Source organism: Lissotriton vulgaris, chromosome 12 (genome assembly GCF_964263255.1).
Source record: "Lissotriton vulgaris chromosome 12, aLisVul1.2, whole genome shotgun sequence".
In the NCBI taxonomy this organism is placed as follows: Eukaryota; Metazoa; Chordata; class Amphibia; order Caudata; family Salamandridae; genus Lissotriton; species Lissotriton vulgaris.
This window is the reverse complement of record NC_141700.1, coordinates 293,937,187-293,963,481: the sequence shown is the minus strand read 5'-3', so window position 1 is coordinate 293,963,481 and position 26,295 is coordinate 293,937,187. Positions and strand designations below refer to the sequence as shown.

The 26,295-nt window shown below is 42.8% G+C and overlaps 1 protein-coding gene across 1 annotated transcript in view; it reads right to left on the bottom strand.

Moving 5' to 3' along the window:
- The window catches only part of LOC147673997 (polycystin-1-like protein 2), a 915,503-nt gene that overhangs the window by 769,092 nt on the left and 120,116 nt on the right, over positions 1-26,295 (bottom strand). The window contains exons 3-6 of the mRNA XM_086945086.1: positions 11,390-11,575; positions 6,314-6,424; positions 5,007-5,151; positions 1,640-1,875 (exon numbers count right to left, since the gene is read on the bottom strand). Of these exons, the coding sequence (XP_086801212.1) occupies positions 1,640-1,875; positions 5,007-5,151; positions 6,314-6,424; positions 11,390-11,575 (678 nt within the window). The remainder of the gene's footprint in view (positions 1-1,639; positions 1,876-5,006; positions 5,152-6,313; positions 6,425-11,389; positions 11,576-26,295) is intronic.

The following is a 26,295-nucleotide window of genomic DNA, read 5'->3' as shown; positions in this document are numbered from 1 at the left end:
TGCATTCATTCTCAAGGACCATCATTCCAACGTGTCATTGAGCTCATGCAGCTTTTGGGGAAAGCTGGTGATGAAAAGAAAGAACGATGTAATGGAGGCCTCTAAAAGCACACTGTGATATGTGCTTCAACCATTGATTGGGAGGGGACAGACATTTTCATCTGCTCTGATGTCTATTATGACAAATAAGTAGTAGCTGAGGCTAAATTGTGGGTCTACTTGAAGTGCATGTACTTGGTAAGGATAAAAGGCTCTTTCCTTACATGCGTTTGCTTAACCTCAACCGTGCGGCCCCGATTTACCGCCGGTGCTGGGCCCTAATGAAAACGGGCGTGGTCATGACGGAACGGTTCCGTCATGAGCACAGCTCGACCGATGCTCATGACGGAACCGTTCCGTCATGAGCATCGAAAGGGTTAAAAAGTAGCAATACACCTTAAATATCTTCAGACTGGTGTTAGCCTTAAATCAAATTGATCAGATTACTGTTTCGAAATACCTGCTATTTTGGTTTATGTTATGTTATGTTAATGACACTTGATCAAGCACACGTTTACTAACGGTTTCTAGGCACTAAGTAAATTAAGGGAGAAAAGAAATCACTGAAGCAGCAACATAAGAAAACAATGGTCAGCAGGTATAAGCCAGTCTAAAAAGACAATTTTTAAGAAGTTTCTTAAAATCATTGAAATCAGTTTCACATTGCAGAGGATCAGGGTGAGAATTTCGGAAAGTGGGTGCTTGCACAAAGCAGCTTCCACCTACCATTAATTTCTTAATGTATCTCGAAAAGATCAGATAGTTCAGCTTGGAGGATCTTAATGCTCAAGTTGGAATACATTTATTGATCCCACTACAAAATGAGAAGGTTATACAATTTAGTTCTTTGAAAGTAAGATAGGTCTTAAACTGTACCCTTGTCTTACGGGTAGCCAATAGAGGTTATTTTAGATAGGAGTGACTTGTGTGTTTCTTGGAAGTTTACAAATACAACAGGTAGCTTCACTTTGCACAGTTTGTAGCCTATGATTGGCATTACTGGGAAGCTCTAAATAAATTGCATTTGTATCATCTAAATTTGAGATACTGGTCACTCAAGTAACCATTTTTAATGCTTCGACTGATAGGAAAGAGCTTATCTTCTTTATCATTTTAGGAGGGAGATTGATATGGAGGTAACAGCTCCAGAGTATCATTGGCTAAACCCTAATGATGGTGTTTCTTGTGCACGTATTTAAAATATTAGGACCTTCAAATGCTTCTATGTTCCTAATCTTATATGAGGGTAATAAATATTGTTTATTTTCCCTTCTGGGTATTCCCCTTCTGGAGTTACATGTGTTAATCAAACAAACAAAAGTGAATACCCGTGATTAATAGAATGCAAATGTAATTCATATTATTATGTTCTGCAGTGTGAAAATCACGCTTGCTTGAATATATCCATGGTATTTTATCTGGTAAAGACTTTCCCTTTAATTTACTAACCACAATACTAAGTGAACAGACATAAGACATTTTAATAAGTGAATGGCAGTATTGAGGCATTCTATCTGCCATACTCTTCCTTCCTAGTGTTTAGCAAGTGCTGTGCATGTCCCAAAAAGGAGCCTGTGTACATATTCTCAGGACCCCTCACCTCCTCTTAGCTGTACTTGAATCCACAAAGTTTCTCCATATAGAGTTCCACAGGGACTACTGTTCGTGTTACTTGATTCTTGCTTGCTGTAGCACCCATCAATGGCAAGTTCGTCCACACTTCCCTGGACGATGACTGTTTTCTGTGCTGTCACGTGCCATTCGCTGGTTGTACATTCCACAAATATGGTGTATTCGCCTGGAGCCTTGAACATGTGAACTACGCTGCTGGACAAACTTTAAACACAAAATACAGATGAGGATTTGAATGAGACACAGGAAAGAAAAAGCTCTTCACAAGTATTTCTTAATGTAGGTTTCCTCAACTAAAATCAAAGAGCAGTTATAATGGGACCCAGTCAAAATTTATAGTACGGCCAGGGAACAGAGGGGAAGAAATAGAGCACAGCAAAAGAATAGGATGTTCCCTCAATGGCCACAATTTTTCAATACAGGTGTACATCCCATTCTTAGTATTAAAGGTGACAGATTCACAACAAACTTTTTATTTTCTTCAAAAAATATATGAAGCTTTAAATTTTTTGTTTTAGCAATGCTTTCAAGTTTATGTATTTTTCATAGAATTTGAATTCATAAGAAACATGTAATCACAATATTAACATTTCATAAATAATTTCATGGTTCATACAAAGAAAAGAAGAAAATGACAATATCTATATGTACAAAAAGACAATTTATACAAGTACATATGACCCTGATATCACACAATCAATCACAACATGCAAACACATTCATACTCTCATTACATTCACATCCACAACATCTGAAAAAGGAATCTGGGTTTTAATTGGCAGGGGAACCCCTGCCAACTAATGAGTCTCAAAACTCAGTATGAGACCCCGCACTTTAGAAGGTTTCCTCAACTAAACAAATTCAAATCTGAATCTGCATTATTCCATTAAAACCTCTCTGCTGTTGCCAGTGACAATATAGTCCACCATTTCAACAGCCCTCCAATGAAAGGGAAATGCTAGACTGACCTTTTATTTAGATGAAAATTTGGATCCAAAGGTTTATCGCTAGAAATTCCACCTTGGAAGAGAACAACCATATAAGGAGTGATGTAATGATCAGCATGCGAGACAATTAGAGATTGATTTTGGCCATTTGAAAAAGTGTAGGAGGAAAGGGATCTAGAGGGGACTCACAACAATTGTTTTCTGTATAAATACTAAAGTTGTAAGTAAACATTAGCAATTGTTACTTGGTCACACGCATGAAATGTGTTAACCCAGTGCTTACTCTGCAGAGGTGGCTGCAGGTGGAGGGATCAGCAATCATTTTTGGGAACAAGGAATTATGTTGTTCATACGGCTTGGACCCAAAGTAAGAGAGACAAAGGTAGAAACCTGAGAAAGGAGGATGATAGAAAAGCAAGAGAAAAGGAGAAAATGGGATGAAGAAGAACCAGTAAAGTGAGAAAATGAAACATAAAATGTAGGGTTGTGGAAGGACGAGATATGAGGTAGTATCAAGAAGAGGCAACTTGGCAACACTGACATTCAGCAGCACCAGCAGAGGGCTTCTCGGAACACCTTATGGCCCTTGCTCTTATTTTATACAAATGAAGGACTAGGTAAAGCAAACCAGAACCCACATCCTGCAGGCAGATTAGGTGCTCAGAAATTCTGGATTGGATCTCTTGGACAATGAAATGTCTTTTGTTAAAGAACAAGGGAAGGCTTCCATAAACAATATGTGGGAAGAACACAGAAAGATTAGAAGACGAAGGCTGACAAAGATTGAGTCAAACTTTGTCAAAGATCTGTAAGATTTCTCTGTAACAGTGATATCATCAGCGTGACCTGAGGTTTTCAGTTTTTGATGCCTAGAAGGCAAATACAGAGAGGCTGTTGAAGCTCTTATCAGTTTAATAGAGGACGTCCTCATAAAGAATGCGGATTATAATAGGGATGCGCTGACTGAAAACACACTGATGGGAAATCTAACTTTAATAATGTAGCAGGGATACTTGTCATGGTCCCTCAGAAAGACTTTTTGTGATGTGATCCAAGCATAAACAGTACACACATGGATCTTCTCTTCTCATGCTAGCTTACCACCCCAATTGTCACAACTTTGGAACCCCTGACAGTCCCACACCCAGGATTTTAGATCAGGCAAAAGGTGCACCCACTAAGAAGCCATACATCCACATAATCAACTATGAACATATCCATATGTACACACACACATACACATACACTCATAGGGCCCCATTAGGATGTTGGGTGGATCGCCACCGCCCGCATGGCAATGGCGATCAGCCCGACATCCGTCCCTGCCACCCATTTCCCCCCCACCATATTACTATGGCGGGGGGACCATGGCGGACGGAAAGACTGTCTGCTGCATTTCCGCACGAGTCGACCGGGCGGAAAAGAGTTTAATATGTTGGCGGTGTCTGCTAGAGACCGCAATCCATATTATGATGGGGCGGACACATGCCTTGCTGCCACAGAAAGGTGTGTGGGAATTTCTGCGGGGGCCCGTTGCGGGCCCCCAGGGATTCTGGGGGGTGCACCTGCATTTCAATGTACAATGTGTCAGGCGCCGCGCGGTGCCTGCCACATTGTGTGTTGAAATGCATGATGTGCATTTTTAGCATTGCGGCGGGCGGTGCTGAAAGCTGAAAAATGCGGCAGTCTCTTTTTACGTCTGGATGGCAGGCGGACCGCCATCCTAATGACCCCCCCCATAGTCTCATGAGATCACAGATAAGTGTAATTTCCTTACATGTTTCCAACTCAGTTTGAAAATCTTGAGGATAAAATAATGTACTAACAAAAACATCAAAACAGTGTTCTTTTCTTGGCAAGTAAAACCTAAGGCCATTGTTCTTAAAGCTCTCTCCCTTGAGTAGGAATCCCTTTCTCTTGGAAATTCAGGAGTAAGCCAAGAGCTAAGTTAAGAATACATACCAACTACTCACAGACAAATCTTCAGAATTTGAGCCTTAAAAGTTTATCTTACAAATTCAGTTTGTGTTTGAAAATGACGGCTTGTCTATTGGAATGGATGAGTATTTGGCAGAAGCTGAGATTAAAAAACACAATCAAACATTTGGCAAACAAAATAAAAGTCAAAGGATTGAATGTCATTATGCAGGAGCACCAGTGTGGCTAATATAATTTGCCCAATGCACTATTTACTATTGTAATGGCGAATTCTGATATGATTTCTCCATACCTTAAACAGATTGGCACAGAAATGTAAAACTATACCAAAATTCAAGGAAAAGATGGGCTATTGCGTTGAACAAGCCTAAATCCATGTCATGCCCAGGATTTCCATGTAGACACACTGAGATGCTGGAAGAAAGATAAAAAAGAAACATTCACACTTACTTTAGTGGTTGATAGTCGATGGTATAGCCATCCCCAGGATTGATTATACAGGAGAGATTTCCCGTATAGGGTGACAGCATCCACTGCATGGATATTGTTACATTTTCCAGCATTGAACACTCATCATCCACAGTTAACAGCAAACCTGTAAAATATAGCATTGAAAGAGAGTTTGGTTGGTCAAGAAATGTCCACTACCTCGAACTACATGGGGATTTTGTAATAGATCAGCCACAGATCTGAATCATTTGACTTAAGAGCCATCTCCACAAACCCGGTCAACTTCAGGATAACACAGCAAAGGGTTGATAGAATAAGTACACATTTCAGTTGCTTAATAAAACACAAAATGTATCAATTGAAGCACCATGGAAGCCACTATGTCACAACATAAAGGGTATGGTGAAGGAGACAATGCCCTAGAAGATCTTTTCCACAAGACATGTTAAGACAACCAACATTATACCCTCCTCTTGGGATTACAGAGAGAAACGCAAACACTGCATAAATACGTAGAGTGACGTGCAATTTTTTTGTTCATGATAACTGGGACAGGAGCTTTGCATCACCTCAGTGGCGTAGCTGGTGGGGCGGCACTGTTTTTGGGGGCGGCGGTGAGCGCAAGGTAAGTTTTCCTTTTCCTTTTACTCTCACTCTCTATTAGTGTGTTGCTCTCTCCTCATTGCAAAACAGTTTATTTGTTCAAAACCTCAATCATCTCTCTGGTGTATGTGATCAATCATATCTGACTTACTTTATACCACAATTTGACTTTTGCTAAAATGTTATGCTCTAAATGATGTGCTGCATTTTCCTAAATTATAAATATCGTTATAAATTAATAAAGGAATACATGCAAAAATAGTGAGGTTAAGTAATCAGAATGATCATTGAATGGATGGTGGGGTCAATATGGATTCATCTAGAACTGGTTTGGGCTGGACTTTAAACTTCAACCACTATCTCAAACTTTGTGAAAACTCACAAAAAACGGAGACTTTTATTATCCTTTATCCTTTCCTCTTTGTACTTGGCTTCTTACAAAGAATTTACAGCACACTCAATGAAAGCCATGCCCACGGCTTGTGTTACTTCAAAAAGTCAGTGGAATAAGGATGAGCAAAAAAATGTACATACAGGTCGAATGAGTGACACAGTTACTTACATATGTACTACAAATGACCGAAAAAACATTCATTATTCAGGAATTTGGATATTTAGACTGAAAAATTATGTAATCAAACTCAAAATTACAACTGAGCAAATGTGCTTCCCACCAAACAATCATTAGATAATTTGGGACTTACCTTCAATGCATTTGTACGTGATGGATAAGTAGCTGCCCAGTGCAGGGCACGGCTCTCCGAAGGTAGCTCCATCTGCTGAGACCTGGCATGCTTGCAGTCCATGGCATTGGCCTTTAAAACATCACAATATAATTTTGAACATCAGCAATGAAATAGATACATTTCTCTTCAACTTGTCAATTTAAATGCAAATGACAATATAGTTTGACTTCTACTGTCTATACTTTATTGTCAATGCCCTTTGCTGGTAACAGCTGATAAGGGTCGTTAATGAGTACAATGGCTAGCGCTTAATTTGTAAAAAATACAAATAAAAAAAAATAAGTGTCAGGATCCTCGTTAGGAGGCCACTGCAGCTTGAATCACCCATTGCCCCTGCAAGTGCTGCCAATGACAGTACAATCACAACTCCTCACCATCACACTCCTACAAATGTGACAATCAAAGTATCCCAAGGTCCCAACGCAATAAGAATGGCTTGGGTGGCAGGAATTAGTCATTTTAATCTATGCTGAGTCAATAAAAGAATGTTGTTGTGCTCATCTTTAAATTAGACAGGCAGCGCCACCCTGGGGTAGACTGTCATCAGTGCTGGTGTTGACTACTAGGTGCTGGTGCAGAGCACTGCTAAACCACCCGCTCAAATTAACTACTGACAATGATGCAATAACACCAGAACAGAAATTGTTGTAGTGACAAATGTTCCCTTTAAACAGGGTTTAGTCTAGAGGATTGTAAAACATTTTACTTTTATTTGCTGTTGGAAAAACATGACTGCCCAAAGGTCAGGCCAGCTTTTGACCATTGAAAAACAATCCTTTCTAAAAAAGAGCATGGAGGGGAAACTCGAGCACAGATTAATAATGTGAAAGCAAATAACAATGTCAAGCGCCATAAACTGAGAATGTATCCAATTGGAGATTAATTCTAGTTGGGCCGACAATCCTGATCTCGAAGGAGATTAGAGTAGACTGGGATTACACTTTGTGCATCAATTCTACATTTTACCCCACCTTGCACCAAGTAATACCTGACATAATTTGAGAATAGAAATCACTGCACATTCTGAATTTTACAGCTTGGACTGTGAGAAATCAAGCAGCATTACCACTTTATTCGATTTCTGTGGGGTGAATCTCCTATTGGAGAGGTAATACTGCACCCTATAAATACCACAAAATTCGACAGCTCTCAAAGTGAGGCCATCTGTGCCACCAAATCCACTCCAGCCAGTCTCAGAGAGGCACACTAATTGTCCTTCAACTCAGGAATCCTGAAGCTCAACACGTTGGTACATATATCTCATTGGACTATGAGTTTATTTTAGATTGCATGAGAAAATGGGTGGACAACCCCAGATAGGACCTACAATAGTGCTGAACTTTACTTTCAGATGAGAACAGACTAAATTGAAATGCCCTCCCACATGAGCCAAATTTCATTACTGCTGCCTACACCAGCCACCTATTGTCTGTCCAGTCTCATTATCCGTGAGCTGTAGTGTCTGACACAGTTATTCATCCTCTTATGATAAAGGTTTGTACTCCTAACAGCGCCACCCACCATGAGCCGATCATATGTAAAATCACCCATAAGTCCCCTTTCATACATCCATGTTCCTAGATGTGAACAGAACCTATCACTTCCACAGTGTCTTGATAGGACATCTACCTTGTTAATTGTGTCAACTGGACAAAGGCATACACTGTGTGATACCAACATTGTTTAATCTTGGCATTTGCCCTTTCAGTTCTGTTTACAGGCATCAAGTAGGGTGGTGTTCCACCTGGGCATCATGAATGGCTTGGATTACCCCCACATTTGGGGTTGCCAATCCTGGGGGTACTGGTATGTCCGGGGAGGGGAACATTGGGCCATTACAAGTGGGAACTCTTAGATTCTCCTTTCAAATTAAGAACTACAGAGGAACTGTTAATCCTGGGTCCAAGTCCCCCAGTAACGCCTCATTTTTTTACCTGACTTTCACAGAGAGTTCAGCAGCTGACATCTTTGTCTGAAAATAAAGAGATCTGTGGAAACTAAACAGTTCTCATAACTTCTATGGGGCGGGTAGCTGCTGTTCGAGCCCTGTTGGAATTAAAAGGCCACTCATAAAGAGTACCTTGATCGTTAAGGTAATCCACGGCCCACACAAACATAACTCATTCAAACCCTTGCCTAATATTTTCTTGCATTCAAAACTTATATCAACAAATCAGAGACCTCACAACCATGGCTAAACCAAGCAGGATGCATCAAGAGTCAGGTACTAAGACCCGGTCTACCTGTCTTCCCATAGGATACTTAACATTACCTACCTCCCCTTATTTAAGACTGATCTAACAGCCTACCCCATTGACTCTAACATCAAGCTCACTGATGACTCTCCAACCACAACAAACTGAGCCAAGACTGCAACAGCAGCTGTTCAACGTCATAAAACACGCTAAATTCATAAAGTACTCTGTACATGGTGTAGCATATTAAATATATGCACTGTTACTCACCAGTTAAAAACACAACACTTAGGGCCAGATGTAGGAGCCCTAATACCGGTCGGTAACAGACGATTTCGGCCGTTCCCGACCGGTATTTGGCTTTTGAGATGTAGGGGGCATCTGATGTACAGAATCTGTAAATTTACCGATTCGGTAAATATACAGAATCAGTAAAATACTGAATCGGTAAATTTACAGATTCTGTAAATCAATATGTAGGTGGCACTTCACAGAGGGCCACAGGACCTTTAGGAGTCGGTATTTACCACCCAATTCTATTGGGTGGTAAAATACCGATTTCAGGTGTACATGCACATCTGTGCATGTACACCTATGCCATGTGACACACAGACATGCCCTTAGGGCATGTATGTGTGCCACATGGCACACAAGCCTGCACTTGGGGTGCTACAGGGTGTCAAAGTGACACCCCCTTCCCCCTGCCAGGATTCGGTATTTACCGATTCGGTAAATACAGAATCGGTATTTCCCTTTGATTCCTATGGGCTTCAAAGCCCATAGGAATCAATTGGAAATACTGATTCGGTATTTACCGAATCGGTATATACCGAATCTTACAGATTCGGTAATTGTGTTTTAAAAATTACCTACATCTGCCTCCTTCTAATTTACCAATTCATAAATACCGAATCGGTACAATTCGGTATTTATGAGTCGGTAAATTATATTTACCTACATCTGGGCCCTAGTTTGAACTTGGTGATTTTGTCCACAGGAAAATATTGTGCCATGGAGGAACCCCTCATTCTACATCTAACTATTTTAGAACATGTTCTCATCTCATTAGCTCCCTAGTTGGCAGATTCTGCCCTTGACAGAAGTAAATTGGTGATGACATCCATTGTCAGTTAGTGCCTTTGAAAGACACTTGCATGTTTTTGTGTTCATCTAGTTAGGCACGCATCCCATCTCTGGAACGTCCCGCATCTGAGGGCAGATTTGCTCACTTCCAAAATTACAACACACTGGTGTAATTTTGTGTGAGAATAAATAAATCTAAGAGTGTATTGGTTTGTGAATAACAAACATGAGTTTGCAGTGATGGTACGTACGCAGATATGTTCAACATACTTTGGTAAATACCTTTGTGAATATGGTCCTATGACTTTGGGCACCAGGGGACATATTTACAAGAAAGTGGGCAAGTGTGGCATTAAGCCAAGAAGGCTAATGATACGCTTCATCGCTTCTGAAATGCAGTGCTGCACCATATGTACTAGAATATGGTGCAGCCCTGCCTTTCCCCATGCAATTAAGATCAATGGGGTCATCCTGTATCCTTCGAAACTTGGGTTAATAGTTATAGAGCCACAAGTCGTTCCGTTGGGTAAGTACCACAGGGTACTGGTTCAGAATCTGTTTTTTTCTTTCACAATCAAAAGTGATTTTGTACTAGACTTTTATAAATGTACCACACCTCAGTAAATTTTTATCAACAACAAAAAATATTTATTACATTATTTGTTTTCTTTCTCTATTTTTCTCGCTAATTGTGTGAACAGTTGTATACAGATAATGCCAATGGGGGCTGTCTGACAAAGAAAACACAATAACAAATACACAGACAATTCAATAGGCGACTGTGGTGACATATAGTGAAAATAGGCGACCTTTCAAATTCAAACAATAAGCAAGACAATAACATAAATTCTCCGTCCTTTTAAGGTCTTTTACTTTAGCTAGTCCTATTTTTTTAAATAATTGCTATAGTGAGCCAAGACATGAGATGGTTGTACGTTAAGCTGCCTAGCGCCAACACAGGCACCCTTGCACCATAGTGCATGGGTGCCTGTGATGAGGGGATTATTGTTTATGTGCAAGAAGTTCCCCCTCCCTGCACATAACCAATTGAGGTTTTGCTGTTTCCATCCATAGCAAATAAGAAAATAAAGCATTTCTCCTCGTTTCAACTATTTAAGACCAAGTTTTGCTTGGTCTTAATTTTGGCGCTGCCTCCTATTTACGCTGCACTTGTAAATAGGGGGCAGCGTCAAAATCAATGGGTGTTGTGGTGGAACGCCCATCACAACACCCATTGCCCACCCATTTCACGCTAAGTACAGCGTAAAAGGGTGCCTTATTCACGAGGTAACGTTAAGCCAAGTTAAGTGGCTTAATGCTGCCTTGTAAATAGGCAATGCTCCTATTGCCATCACAATGTCACTAAAAGTGATGTTGTGGTGGTGACAGAGGCTGTAAATATGACTCCAGATGTTTACAATGCCTCGCATTTCTGACACAAATTGAAAATTATTTGCTTTATGCATCCATTTTGCCAATGTTGTTACCTCTTCAACACTGTTCTGCACAGGTAACTGCCACAACCTGGAAGCCAATAGTAGCACACTGTTCAAAATCTGATGCAATTACACAAACATGCTCAAATGCTATTTACACCTTGTTGGCACAGACTCACAGACCTCAATCGCCTATTAGTGTCCCCCGAATTGCAAAATGTTATCAATCAATGCAACATTCATGCTTTCCCTGTGTTCCTATGGATACCAGCACAATATGCCATATTTCGTCTTGTTTTACCACAAATAAACCATTTTACCTGATACTTGCTCCTTCACATTGACCCAACTGCAGCCTGCTGTCAACTCTGTTGAAGAGGTGCCCTCGAGGGTACAGTAGTGTGGACTCTTACGCCCATAAGTACTGTCGCTGATTTGCACTACTTCTCCAGAACCGCACTGGACAGTTGCATTGTAATAATCACAAGCAATTGTCTGTCCTGATTCTAAAGTAAAAGGAGATAAGGAGAAAATGATATTGTTATATTAATAATAGGCAGGATAACATAAAGGGAAACTAGTAATGTTTTTACATATAATATGTATATGTATTTACACACAGACACACAAACACAGATATATATATATATATTTTTAAGTGACGTTATAAGTTGGTGAAAATGTCAGTTAAATGTTAACATTTTAAACTAAAAAAAGACTGAAATTCACCAGTTAAAGTTTACTAAGATAACTAGAACTCCCCCTCCATGCCCAGCGCTGTCATCAATTAAGTAATTTAAGAAGCAATCACAAACGTATTCAGGATAGCAACGTCCTCTCCTACGCTGATGACATAAAACGCATTCTCTCCCTCCCGAACAAGAAGGCCAGTACCTGGATCAAATGCAAATGCTTGCATGACTGAAATCGCCCACTGGATGAAGATCAACGGTCTGAAGCTGAATACAGACAAGACCAAAATCATGATCTGCGGGAAGAACACTTCACTGTGGGACTGGTGGCAAACAGAGGTAGGACCGACACCCGCCCCCACCAACCTCACCAAGAGCCTTAGGGTTGTCATCAATCAGCAAACTCAACAGGACTGTCCCAGTCAACACTGTCATCGCTTCATGCTTTCATACCCTGAAGATGCTGAGGAAGATTATCAAATGGCTCCCAAACAGCACTCCATGCTGAGTCCTCCAGGCCTTGCATCCGCCTACCCATGCCCGGCCAACCCCCATGGATACTCCCCCACGCTTTTTTTGTAGTTCATATTCCCAGTCCCTGAGGAGTCTCACAGGATCGCGACAGCCCCCCCACAAATGTTTTTTATTAATTTTAAGTCCAGGTTTGGCTCTTTTGGGACTCTCCCACTAGAGCTAGGTAGTATAACTACTCTGCACCACAATGTGCTTTGTCCTGTAATTGCCACTCCGACATTTCCTTTGATGTTGAGGCTAGCCAATTAGAGCGCTCACTCTGAAAAGCCTCCCCAACCAATCAAAAGGCTTCATTTTTTTTAATTTCAAAACAATGGTCCAGATATCTATACATTTTGAACCTTAATTTCTCAAAAACTATCGAACAAATTTAAACCAAATCACAAAACACACACTTTCTGTGTACATATGCCAAATTTGGTGTAATTACATTCAGCTGTTTTGGCTGTCGTGCTCTCTGAAATTCCAGGGAAATTGCATAGGAAAGTTGTATTTTGGAGAAGAAAAAAAACCTTGTCCTTGACCCCTTGTTTGATGGATCACTCTGAATTTTTTCAGTAAGGAGCTGAAGGGAGTGAACTTTTTGTTGAAAATGTTGTGACAATTCACCAAATGGTGCTGAAGTTATTAGAAAAACAAAAAAATGTATTTCGTATTGTAACTAGATCCTAACTATAACTGCACAGTGGGTTGCAGAAGTAATAAGATTAAAAACTAGAACTGCACCACAAGAATTACATGAAAAGTTTAACTTGGCTCTTATGGAAAGCATTGGAGGGATGCATTAATCAATTATGCAAGTGTGGAGAGCTTGTCTATTATGATTCATTGGCTGAAAAAGAGCTTAATTTGCCAAAGAAAGGTGAGTACAGGAGCCCAATGTTTTACTTTACCCGTCCATTTTCACCTCGGACTCTTAGTTTTTACTTTGGAGCTGGCCACTAGTGTTGTTAAATGATAGACCATTTGAATACTGCCAAGGCTGCCAAGTCTTGATTCCACCACCCTTTCCTCCACGATCCTACATTTGCAGTCTCCTAATTGCTCTCTTGCGATGAACCAAAGTGTGATAATAAAAAATAAATCCTGTTATTGAAAAATGAATGGCTGAGTTCACTCCCAACCCTGCCTGCAACCACCTGCACAAATTAAGCACCGCGAGAAGCAACTGTTATTAATAATAATGGCTATTGTCTTCTTTTACAGTTTTCCTAGATACCACACTTTGCTGGACATGGCAGGCATTTATCCCTATTCTTCGATCAACCAGTGGGCTGTAGTTAACTAGCTTTTTCTCTCTCAAGGATTTGGTCCCTAAACCTGCCACCCATGATCAGGGGCAAAGGTTGGGGGGGGGGGTGTTTGGGGTGATACACCCCCTAATAAATGTATTATTCAGTAAATAGTTGGGGACAGAAGCATTCAGTCTGGTGTGATAAAGTGTCTGCCGGATTTCGCTTGGGATTTTTACATACTCGGACAAAAACACACCCACTCTTCTGTTTTGAAGATCTTCAGACATGGGTATTTTACACAATACTGTGTTTTAAGTACCCCTCACAATCTGCACGTCTTTCCCTTTCCATTGGCCCTTAAGCTGCTGACAAGCGCTGTTTCTCATATAATAGTTATGAAATGCCATGATTGTCAGAAAATCTGAGGCTCTCACCCGCCAGTCTTACTTACCAAGCTACTACGCCCCTGCTGCCTATTATACTGCTTTGAGTCCGTTAGGGGGGTTGGCTGTCATTGGCCCCGTCAATTTTCACCTCGGACTCTTAGTTTTACGTCTGCCCTTCCCTATCAGGAATAAAGGCCTAGCAGCTACTAAGCCACCTAGAGTTTAAGCCACCTTTAGTATTAGTGTATCTGTTTTTCTGAGAACATCCAGCAGGGACCAGAATAAATTCTTTGTCCAAGTGACTGGACAATTTTGCAGCCTCATTTACCCTAATTGGCCAAAGCAAAATAACATTTACCCAAATCAATCCCTAATCGAAAGACATGTGCAGTCAATGAAATCTACATTTTGCAACGGTCTGTTTTTCAAAATGCCACTGCGAATTTGCCAGGTCCGATGAGAAAATTGCCAAGTCACTGATGCAATGAATGCAAATTGGCTCTAGGTGTCAGTATAGTACCGTCAAACCAGTGCTTTTTACATCGCTTGTCCTGAAACTGTGAATGCTGCAAAATGTCTCGTTTTCAAGAAGGTACAGTTAAAAGTATATTTCTGTGCCATGTCCAAGATGCAGCAAATATCAACCTGGGACAAATTACAGGGTTTTTTAAAGGTTAATTAAGCACGTTACAAAAAGAAACATAAATCTAGACAGCTAGAATTTAGTTCGCTTGTTACTCAAGTAAGTACATTTTGACAAAATGTACAGTGAATCAAAACCAAATGTATTCTAAATCCAACAGCCATTCTAAACAAAAAATCACCATGCCAAACATCCATACTTATAAAAAATAGCATTTTTCATTTTAGATCTAGGCCAAAACTGCACAGCAACGGGAAAACATGCCTGGCTTTCTTCAAATCATATCAGGCGAACCAGGGGGCATATTACCAAGCCTGGCAAAATGACATTATCGCCGCTTTAGCGTCTGTTTTCGGCCGCTAAGCGGCGATAATTACATTGCCCTATTAGCAAGTTGTCGCTCACTGATGTCAGCGACAGCTTTGAGGCGATAGCGAACGGTTTGGGGCCCGCTTTGCATGTCAGCGATATTTATTGCTAATGACATGCAAAGTGGGCATACCCAACCTGTTAGCGACTGAAAACAGTCGCTAACATCGCTATCGACTATTAGCAAGGCAGGCGTAGCGATGGAAATATTCGCGCTAAGCGCGGATATCTCCAAAAAATAACGCCTGCTCAGACCAGTTCTTAGCCATTATATCCAATGGGAAGTGGATATAATGGCGAAGACCCTGTTAGCGATAATGCGTGAATATCGCTGTATTCTCAGAGATATTCACGAATTTCGCCTCTATCGCCAGGAATTTTATTGCTTTTGAGATAAACGTTGCTAATAGCATGTTATCTCAGCGATAAAATCTGGCGATGCTTGGCGATAGAAAAATTGTCACTACGCCTATTTAGCGGTAAATATCGCTAGTTGTTGGTAATATGCCCCCAGGTTACATATTATTAACCTGACATTTAGTATTCCGTCTTGCATCCATAATACATTCAATTTGCACATTTGCCGAAAAAAACAGGGCTAATCTTTTTGTAGCATTTTCATTATTCTTGTAAGAATGAATGGGAAAACTGTACTTTTACAAAAACAAACATGTTTCGCGCTAGTTTTCTTTTTTTATAATAAAAAAATAAGAAGATAAATACTCCTAATATTTCATGTGGAAAGATTTGACTAATTCCGCTTCGAAGTGATTTAGGGGCATATTATCAAGAAAGGGCGTTCCATTAACGCCGCTTTTATCGACAGGAAACTGCCGATAAAGCGGCGATAATGGGCTTGATAATATGCTCTGTGGAATTCCAATCGAAGCCCATGTTAGATGTCTTCACATAGTTAGGGAGGAAATGGGTGTGAGTTAGGAGAGGTTATAGGACTCAGGAAGGGCGTGTTCAGCTCTCTTCCTGACTCTGAGCATCACCAGGTGGGGAGGGAAAGTGTAGGAAAAGAAGTTGAATACATGACTACTGAAGTTCTGGAGCGAGGTTTTGTGTCCCCTACCGGTTTGCAAAAGTTAGGACAGTTTGCGGGGTTAGGAGGCATTTTGGGGGGTGGAGAGTCACATGCGGGTGTGTCCACACCAGCATCGGATTGGTAAGGTGGGCAGTCGGGCATTGGCCGATGGGATTGTGCCTAAGGGTCACCTGTGGGACGGTTTTTGTTAGGAGCTCTGTCAACTGGCCCATAGAACCTTACTGTCACTCCAACACCAGGGCACTGCAATGTGGGGCCAGCATCATGGGGAGGCAGGTTCGGAGGGGGAATCTTGCATCAGCGTTGCTAGGTGACCAGATTGTGGCTGACGCAGATTTTATCTTGGCCACCTTGGGGCCGGGGCAGACGCTCAGGAGAAGTGTCCCACTTCCCTGCTGTGCTTTTCAACAGAGGTGTCAGGCTGGAAGCAGGTGATGTGGCTGTTGGCCCATCATCACCTCACCCCCCCTGGAGCAGCAGCATCTCTCTGCTTTTCTTCACCCCCCCCCCCCCCCCCCCATGCCAGGAGGCTTTACTTAGGGTCTGAGCTGCTGAATTTGCAACTATGGAAATAAGTTCAAGTGCCAGCCTAAGCTCAACATCCTGTGATCCTGTGATTCTGGGCAAATTACTTAATTGCCCAAGGCCTAAAATAAAAATGAATTTGATCTTCTGTAATGTGACAGGTGCTCATATAATCGCTGCCCTTGGGCTGAGTTCCCGCTAAAACTACAATAAAATCATAACCTTCTGTTTGAAGAGTCTGCAATGGCTGGAATAATAATAAAAGAGGATTCTTTATACATTGATAAATATGTCTGTATTCCTTCTTAACACAGCTTTTCTGCCTTTGTTTAGTTTTTAGCTATCTGTCATGGATCATTAAAACAGCTTTAGACCACATTTTAACCTGCGTTCATCTTATGTTTATTGTTTGAAGTACATATTGATAAGAGGAGGAAATGCGAGCTTTAGGTGATTTTCATTATTTTCCTACCAGCCTTTGGGCCACTTTATTTAACCTCAGACGCCCAGCCAAAATGTAGTGCTTCTAGTTTTCACCAATGTTTCTGGCTCTATGAGCTTTAAAATATGTAATTTATCCAACATTTCTCAAAAAATGAGCCTAATGAGACTAGCCAAATGCTGTTTTATAAGCAGGTGTGAGCCGGGAACGTGGGTCACTTTTCTGGGGGTGCCCGGGCCCGATTGTGATCCCAATACGACCCTGATCCACACCCTCTGGGTGGGGGGGGAGAAGAATGGAGTACAGGTGACAAAAGACAGTGTGCGGTGTGTTATCAAGCGAGGAACGTTTCAGGGGAGGGAGTTTGGGTGAAGTTGGAAGGAGAGCCTCGACAGATGGCAAGACCCCAAGGAGTGGAACAGTGAAGTATGGAACAAGGTATGATAACTTGGGGGATTGAAAGTTGGTGTGAGGTGTGAGTGCTCGTGGGATGTATAGGGAGGTTCGTAATTGCAAAGTTACGGTTATATGTTGATTAAAACTTCAATACGTTTTTGCAACTGTGTCCTAATAAATGGCCTTTTACGCTAAACCCTGGTCACAGTGTGTTTGTGTGGCAAAATGTTTCTACATTTCCCCATCTTGGCCCAGGTGCAAAACTTTCTTTAATATGGGCAGTGGCAAAATCTCTATTTCATGTTACAAAAGCACTGAAGCAGTGCAATATAATATTGCCCTGTTTTTTCAGCACTAGTGCAAAGTTTCCATAATATGAACCTTGATGCACAAAGGAATTTTGCAATTGCAGACCTGTGCTGTATTAAGTGGCTCGATTTCTGCATGCAAAATCCCAAAATGCAATGCACACTAGTGAATACTTTTGGCTTTGTTATATTTCAGCTGTTGAAATTACATTTTCTTCTTGCAAGTGCTTGTAAGCCTATGGGAAATTGGGTTGAGGGCCATTCCCCTTCCATTGTAACCCAAAAACAAATGTATAAATGCTTAGCAACTGCTCCTATGGCCTCAAAGGATTAAATGGTTGATGTTCCTGTTACTTACCGGTAATCTTCAAAACCCCAATGAGGGTTCCTCTTCGTCCCAGTCCTAACATATGAGGTATGTAACTATCACGACAGGCTTCACATGTAAGTATTTCATATATATATAAATGTGATCAAGCCCAGTCAGTGGACGAAGCGCGTCATCAGCCATGTTCTGCACCAGCAAAATGAAATAAAGAATCAGCACCTAACAGGAGTGCCTGTCCCGTCTGTTCGAGAGCAGTTACTGGAGCTTTGAAGTATATATATATATATATATATATATATATATATATATATATATATGACTACACTTCGTCTCACAATTCGACACGCTCTCAGACATCCAATAAACGCCAGAAATCAGCAGAGTCCAAGGGTGTTTATTGACACCTTACAAGGTAGTAAGGTGTCAATAAACACCCTTGGACTCTGCTGATTTCTGGCGTTTATTGGATGTCTGAGAGCGTGTCCAATTGTGAGACGAAGTGTAGTCATTGAAGTTACCGGCGTGCTCTGCCGGCATTCACGCCACTTCCCACGGGGCCTCCCGCAACCCTTTGGAGCAACTTGGAAACTTGGATATATATATATATATATATATATATATATATATATATATATATATATATATATATAAAAAAAATTTACTCCTTCCACCACCTCCTTCTCTAGTGTTACCAAACTGTGCCCAACAAGGTGCAACGAGAAAGGGAGGGACGGAATGGGACAGCGACGAGGAGGTCCCCTAATTGGGCTAATGAAAATTATCGGTAAGTAACAGGAACATTACCCTCTCATGGGGACCTCCTCGTTCCAGTCCTAATATACAAGGATATGGCCAAGCAGAAAGAAAACAGGGTTGCACCAATAGTATAAATGCAATACATGTTTATTAGAAAAAAGTAAACAGCAATTACTTCATTGCCTTAGACAAACCCGCTGATCCAAAAATGTCCATCCTGATCCTCACTGTTAGAAACGGGGGGCTCTAGTTGGCAAGGGTTTGCACCTTTGTCCAAATAGGAACTCTTCTTCCTAGTCAGGATAAGGAAGTTACACTCCTAAAATAACCCCTGCTCACCTCCTTGGTAGCTTTGCACGAGCAGTCAGGCTCATCTTAGAGGTAGTGTGTAAAGCATTTGCACATAACCAACAGTAATACAATGTAAGCACTACAAAAGGACACCACACCAGTTTAGAAAAATATCCAATATTTTTGTATACTTAAAACAAGACCAAAAACGATAAAAATCCACAATACAGTACTTCAAAATCTTCCCTTATCAACGTATGCTTTAAAAATAGTTCCTTGATGTCGCTAGCTCCATCTGGGGCTATCACGGCATCGTGAGCAAACAAATCCAAACAGTTCTGGCTGACCCTGGCGTCGCAGGCCAGCTACGGTGACGGGAAGACCTGTAAACAGTACCTTTTAGAAATGCAGGGCGTCAATGGCGTCCACAGGCGACGGTTCGGGAGGTCGGCGCAGGAGTCGTCGGGCCCTCAAAGTCACATGCTTTGCAGGTGGCTCTCCTTTCTGATGGAGTCAGGAGGGCTGGCGTCGGCAGTCATTGTGTACTGCGGTGCGAAGTGCAGTGGTGCTGAAGGACTGGGTTCTTTAAGACCCAGCGGTGCCAGGGCACAACACCTGAAACCTTCGTGGGTAACCTGCTCCGGCGTACGAGTGACAGAGACACGGGACACTTCCTTCGGCGTCAAAGATTCAAGGTTTATTTACTGCAGGGAACACAGAAGTCACGACAAGTACAACACGTGCAACTTGGGGAGACTGCTTCAAATTGGTTCTGTGGATCGCTCCTTTTATACACGATTTTCCCATAGGTTTGCATAGCAGACAAAGGGTTACAACCTGGTTCCCACAATTATCCCCCAGAGGGGTCGCTTTGGTCACTTTGATACACACAAGGTCCGGAACATAAGTGCGGAAACATTTGGTGGTTCCCAACTGTAAAAACCCATCTTCCCAACATTAGTGCATTCCAATCGGCAGTAAAACAGATCGAAATAGGAACAAAGACAGGTGCAGAGGAAGACGGAGACAGTGGGGAGATCGGAAAGGGTGTAAAAGGGGAGGTATCGGGAAACACGAGCTACAGGCATCAAAGGGACGTGCCTAATAAGATGCACAGCTGAGACAATAAACCGGCACGGCAAGATGAGCCTCGAGCGGGGCCATCTGCCTTACAGTATCATCCCCCTCATCATAAAGACACTTACAAAGGACATGTGTCTCCTGCAAATATATTGGGAGTCCCAGGGTCGCGAAGCGGACAGCGTCCGTTCGCTGGCTACTTGAGGGCAAGAGACAAAATGGATGCCGTATCTAAGATGGAACCCGTGGGTACAAATGAAAAACCCACATAATAAACGAACGGTTTAAGTTAGCACAGCGAAACTGCGTACACTTACTAAACTCGTCATTTGCGGTTCATAGATACCAGACTCGACCATATTCGTGCGAGTCAAAAACACCACTTACAATTGTCACGGAACCTCAGACGCTCCTTTTGCCCTCATGTAGGCAAGCACTAGTCGGAATCATACTCGATATTCATCAGACCATCTAGATGTTGCTGTAGCATAGCTCTGTCCAACCGAGTCCCCTTGGTAACAGGTGGCTGTCTCATACACGTTGTAGCACAAAGGCCACATAAGGCAGGACTGCACTGCACACAAAGGCAACACGTGAACAGGAACGCTACAACGACTCCGATAATCATCAGAATCTTCCAACCCCAAGTCGACATCAGGCCCCAAAACCACCCAAGTAGCGTCCAATCCCCTACATCCACGTGTATGGATTCGGAGATCTTATGTAACTTCGAGATGGCTTGATAGACAGTCGGAGCATTATCAGGAATGAAAATACAGCAGCTCGAATGGATCACCTTACATACCCCACCTCGATCTGCTAAGATCACGTCTAAAACCATACGGTTTTGTAACGTCATAAGTCTATCCGCCTGAAGTTCAGTGGTGATATTGCCAAGGGCACTGGCAGTAATATTAGCTGTCGATTCTACCACTCGAGTCAACTGTCTCAGGTTCCTACTATTAACCATAGGTCCCCAAAACGGGAGGAAACCCTTGAAAAAGTCTCCTGCCTCTTGACCGGCAGTATCCTCTTCGCTAATTACGCCTCTCACAACTCTAGTCTTGTGATAATCTGCATCTACAGTGAACGTCGGAGGCAACAAGTTTGCGATGAAGCATGAGCCCATGAAGTCAGAGGGCAACCATGCATACGCACGATCATGACAGATAAAGTATGTACCCTTGGCGGCCAGAAACACAGGGGACGAGACCATCGGCAGAATGTAATTTTCAGTGCAAGCACTCTCTCCAAGTCGGGCTTTCGATCTTCGGCCACGACCTATTAGACAAAAATTACCAATGTGGGGTACGACCCATATCGGAGGCGAGCTTTTAAGCTGTTTTTCACTAGTGAACACACTATACTCGCCTCTACTCAGGACCCTATAGGCTTGTACCTCTTCTTCAGGAATAAGCGAAGGATCATAGATATCGCTATCTAAGTCTTCAATCGCTATAGACAAAGGTTTCTGGTACGAGGTAGGACCCGAGTAGGGGGATCGTGGTTCTCGAATGGGGTGGAAACCTAGTGCGCTTCGAAACATTGTTTGAAATGCTCGAGCAGACCCTTGGGAACTATACGGTAACACCAGATATGGAATTCCCTTATCCGTGGTATGTGGCATCAACCCACACACCCAACAATTAGTAGTGTTAACCACTAACTGATGCTGATGAAGGAGCTGAATAAAGGAATTATTACGGAATTCTGCACGTCTAGCCTGCTCGTGTTCAGGTAAGATATGAAAAGAATGAGGAGAAGCAGTGGAGGTAAGTTTAGGGTCAGGGGTAGGAGTAGGTGTAGCAGAAGGTGAGAAATAAGACATTGTGTAATACACCCCACCCGCCAATAATGCAGAAACAGTCAAAAACAATACGAATATTTGGAACAAAAAGCATTTGGTACGACTGAGTTGCTGTAACTTAAATCTTTGCGCCTGAGCTTCTTCCAAGTCCATCAGCTTCGAGAACGCCATTCCCTACAACCGTCCGCAACGTTTCTTGACGCACTTCGTTCTGTGTAGCAGCAGTCAATCCCTAGGAGTTCCCAGGAACCGACGGTCTTTAACCTAGTGTCAAGACCTACTAACCAGAAGGAAGTACACGCGCGGCCCTACGGCCTTTATTTCACAAGTATATATGCGAAAAATGTCTCTGCAGCTGTGGAAGCAAAAGTATAAGGAACGAAGCTCAATGAATATATACAAAATAATTACAATGATACAAGTGTTCAAACTGATCGTGGAAAACGGGGTAATACAATTGTCAAGGGACAGAACAGGATCTTTTATTAGTCTTTAGTGCTGGATCGCAAAAAGTATCGGGTTTTCCCAGGACGTGTCTGTTCGTCAAACAAAGGATCAGTTGAAGGGACAGCGTCCTGTCGATCAGCTGAATGTTCTGGTCTTGAGTGTTTTGATGACAAATGTTCAACAGTGTCTTTCTGCTGCACTGAGGATTCTCCGACAGGTTGTGCGTCGCTGAAAGGTACAAACGCCGGCAGTCCTTCGGTTTCAGTTGATGCAATGCCTCTCCTCACCCACGAGTCTGCTGGCAACGGGATAGGGACCTTTTTGGTGTGGGTGGCGTGCACCCAATTCTTCCGTCCCTCAAGACGAACTGCAGTTCTCGTGGCAAGGAGGACCTGGTAGGGTCCAGTGAACCTGGGATCCAAATTGTTCTTGCGCGAAAAGTTTCGCATTACCACCCAATCTCCGGGCTGGAGCTGGTGGCCTGGACCCTCCGTCTGCGTCGGCAGTGCTTCGTGAACCTGTTGGTGAATTAACCTCAGTTTAGCAGTCAAGTCATGAAGATAATCGATCAACATTGGATACTCAAGATCACAGAACGCACCTGGCCTAGGAACCCCCCAGACATTTGCAGGACGACCGAACACTATTTCGTAGGGACTAAGCCCTACTCGGGAGTGTACAGTCGCCCTAGTTGACAGTAATGCTAAGGGTAAAGCGTCAGGCCACGAAAGACCAGTCATCGCCTGAATCTTCGCTAGTTTTAGTTTAAGGGTGCCATTGTACCCTTCAACCAAACCAGCTGACTGGGGATGATTGGCGCTATGGAATTTCTGATTAATTCCAAGGCCCTTACACACACTCTTCATCACACTCCCCACGAACTCACTTCCGTTATCTGACCACACAACTCTAGGCATTCCGTACCGAGGAAAGTATTCCTTCAGTAGGATTTTAGCAGTAGACAAAGCAGTGTTGTCCTTAAGAGGGTAGGCTTCAATCCATCGGGAGAATGCGCAAACCACAACTAAAACGTATTTCAGGTTATTGCATCTCTCCATATGGATGAAGTCTAATTGGATCACCTCAAAGGGACATGAAGGGGGAGCAAAACTACCAGGAGGAGTTGGGGTTCCCTTACCAGGATTGTACAACATACACACCATACAGTTCTTGACCAAGCGTTCAGCACATTTCGTAATACCATCATTCTTCCACACAGGGGACAACAACTTGCAAATACCTTTCGCACTAATATGTGCTAACCCATGCGCCATAGTCACAACAGCCAGCACATACGCATCAGGCAACATCCATCTTTTCTGATCCGATAAGTCAATCCAACAACCACTTGCATCCAACTTTCCCGTACTTTCTTTCCACTTCGTCTTTTCAGTCTCGGTGGCCTCATTCTGAATTGCCTTCACACTCTCGATAGTGTCCTCACACATACTCGATTCTGTAGGCCACCTAACCGAACTCGCCACATACATTCGGGTGCTAAGGTTCCGGGCAGTCTCCTTAGCAGTCTCATCCGCAAACGCATTACCACGACCAACATCATCCGTCACCTTACGATGCGCACTACATTTAACAATCGCCACTTGCTTAGGCAACGTAAGTGCATCCAAAAGATCATTCACAAGCTGGCCATGCTGAATCTTCGTACCATGCGATGTTAGAAAACCTCTCTCTCTCCACAACCGTCCAAAACTATGTGCGACGCCAAAGGCATATTGGCTGTCGGTAAACACATTCACACGTTTCCCTTTCGCTAACACACACGCTCTAGTAAGGGCGATCAGCTCTGCAGCTTGGGCAGAATTCTGATTTAACCTCGCAGTCTCAACAACAGTAGTCAATGTTACAACAGCATAAGCAGTAGTCACATCACCATTCGGCAACTTGAAACATGAACCATCCACATACAGTGTTCCATCTGGGTCTTCCAATGGGGTGTTTTTAAGGTCCACTCGACCTTTTGTTTCCTCCTCTGTCCTCAAATAACAATCGTGTTCTGTTATTTCATCTGACTCTGAGCTAATTGGTAACAAAGTTGCCGGGTTCAGAACATTACAACGTTTTATTTGAATGTGGCTTGCCAACAGCGTCAACTCGTACCCAGACAACCTCGCACTCGTCAAGTGCTGAGTTTTCGTACGATTCAAAAGAGTGTCGACTGCATGCGGAACCATCACCGTAAGCATATTATCCATGACCAATCCTGCTGATTGTCGGATGGAGACCGCAGCTGCCGCTGTTGCTCTCAAGCAACTCGGCAATGCTCTAGCTACCGGGTCCAAGGTCGAGGAAAAATATGCACATGGACGTTGCTTTCCACCAAAAGGTTGCGTTAAGACACTCAACGCACAACCTTCCCTCTCGTGAACATATAATGTAAACGGCTTGCTATAGTCAGGAGTACCTAACACAGGAGCCGAACACAATGAATCACGTAATTCAGAAAAACTTTTCTGACATTCTTCCGTCCATGGTAAAGGAGTTGAAACATCCTTGCACGTAAGAGCTACCAATGGTTTCGCTAGCAATGAAAAATTTGGAATCCATTGCCTGCAGTATGACGTGATACCTAAAAAGGCACGCACATCTCTTTGGGTTGTTGGCACAGCCATTCGCGCAATCGCTGCAATTCTCTCTGGGGTCAACCGTCTTCCCTCCTTTGACAATAAGTGACCTAGATAGGTTACTTCTTGACAACAATATTGGAGTTTAGAAGGTGACACCTTATGATTTAACTCGCAGAGATGTTGCAGCAGCGACACCGTAGCAATTTTGCAAATGTCCTGAGTATCTGCAGCCACCAATAAGTCATCGACGTATTGGATTAAGGCCGCACCAGCCGGCAACCTAAACGCATCCAGTTGACCCTTCAAGGCTTGACTGTAAATCGATGGACTCTCACAGTAGCCCTGAGGAGCGCGTTTAAACCGGAAGCTGCGTCCACCAAGAGAGAAACCGAAGAGGTCTCTGCTCTCTTCTGCAATCGGGATGCTGAAGAACGCATTCTTCAAATCAATCACCGAAAACCACGATGCAGAAGCTGGAATCAGAGTCAGTAATGCCGTGATGTCAGGCACAACGGGGAACTGAGGAATCACAATTTTATTCACCTCCCGTAAATCGATAACAAAACGATAAACAGGTGGTTTCGAAGGATCAGTACGTTTTAGAATGGGCAGTACAGGGCTGTTGCACACGTTTCCCTGTGTTTCCTCAATAACGTCTTTCTCGATCAAATCATAGATGATCGCTAACAATGCTCGTTCACCATCAAGAGAGATACGATACTGGGGAATACGTGGCAATCGCACATTGGATTTCAACTGAACAACATAAGGTGAGATGTCAAGCAGGCCCACATCATTGGGACCTGTTGCCCACAAAGACGCAGGAAGAGAACTCAATTCCGATGGAAGCTTATCGAGAGACAAATACATAGGAGAGACAACCCTCTCTCCCAACGTAAGCTTTACACCCGCAGGAGAACAATACAAAGTTGCATACAAACGTTTGAGCAAATCCAGGCCCAAAAGATTTTCACCACAACCCGTGGTTAAAATCAACGGAGCTTCTAGCTCACGAGGCCCAATTGTAAGGGGCAAAGGGCGTGAAACTGGATTGCTAACGGGGGCGCCAGAGAATCCAACAGAAACATTTGTTAAGCCAGACAAAGGTGCGCCAGGGAGTTTCGAATGCTTAATGGAACTTTTCGCTGCACCAGTGTCCAACAGAAAAGGCTCAACGACGCCCGATGTAGCAACCGCGACGTAAGGCCCTCTCTGATCAACCGGAACTGATACCACTCCCTCTCCTTGTCTATGGCTGTCCTAGTAATTACTGTTGTCAGTTCCCTGATCGACGTAATAATCGTCTACATTGTACTGCGCAGATCGTCCTTGCGACGATCCACGTTGATCA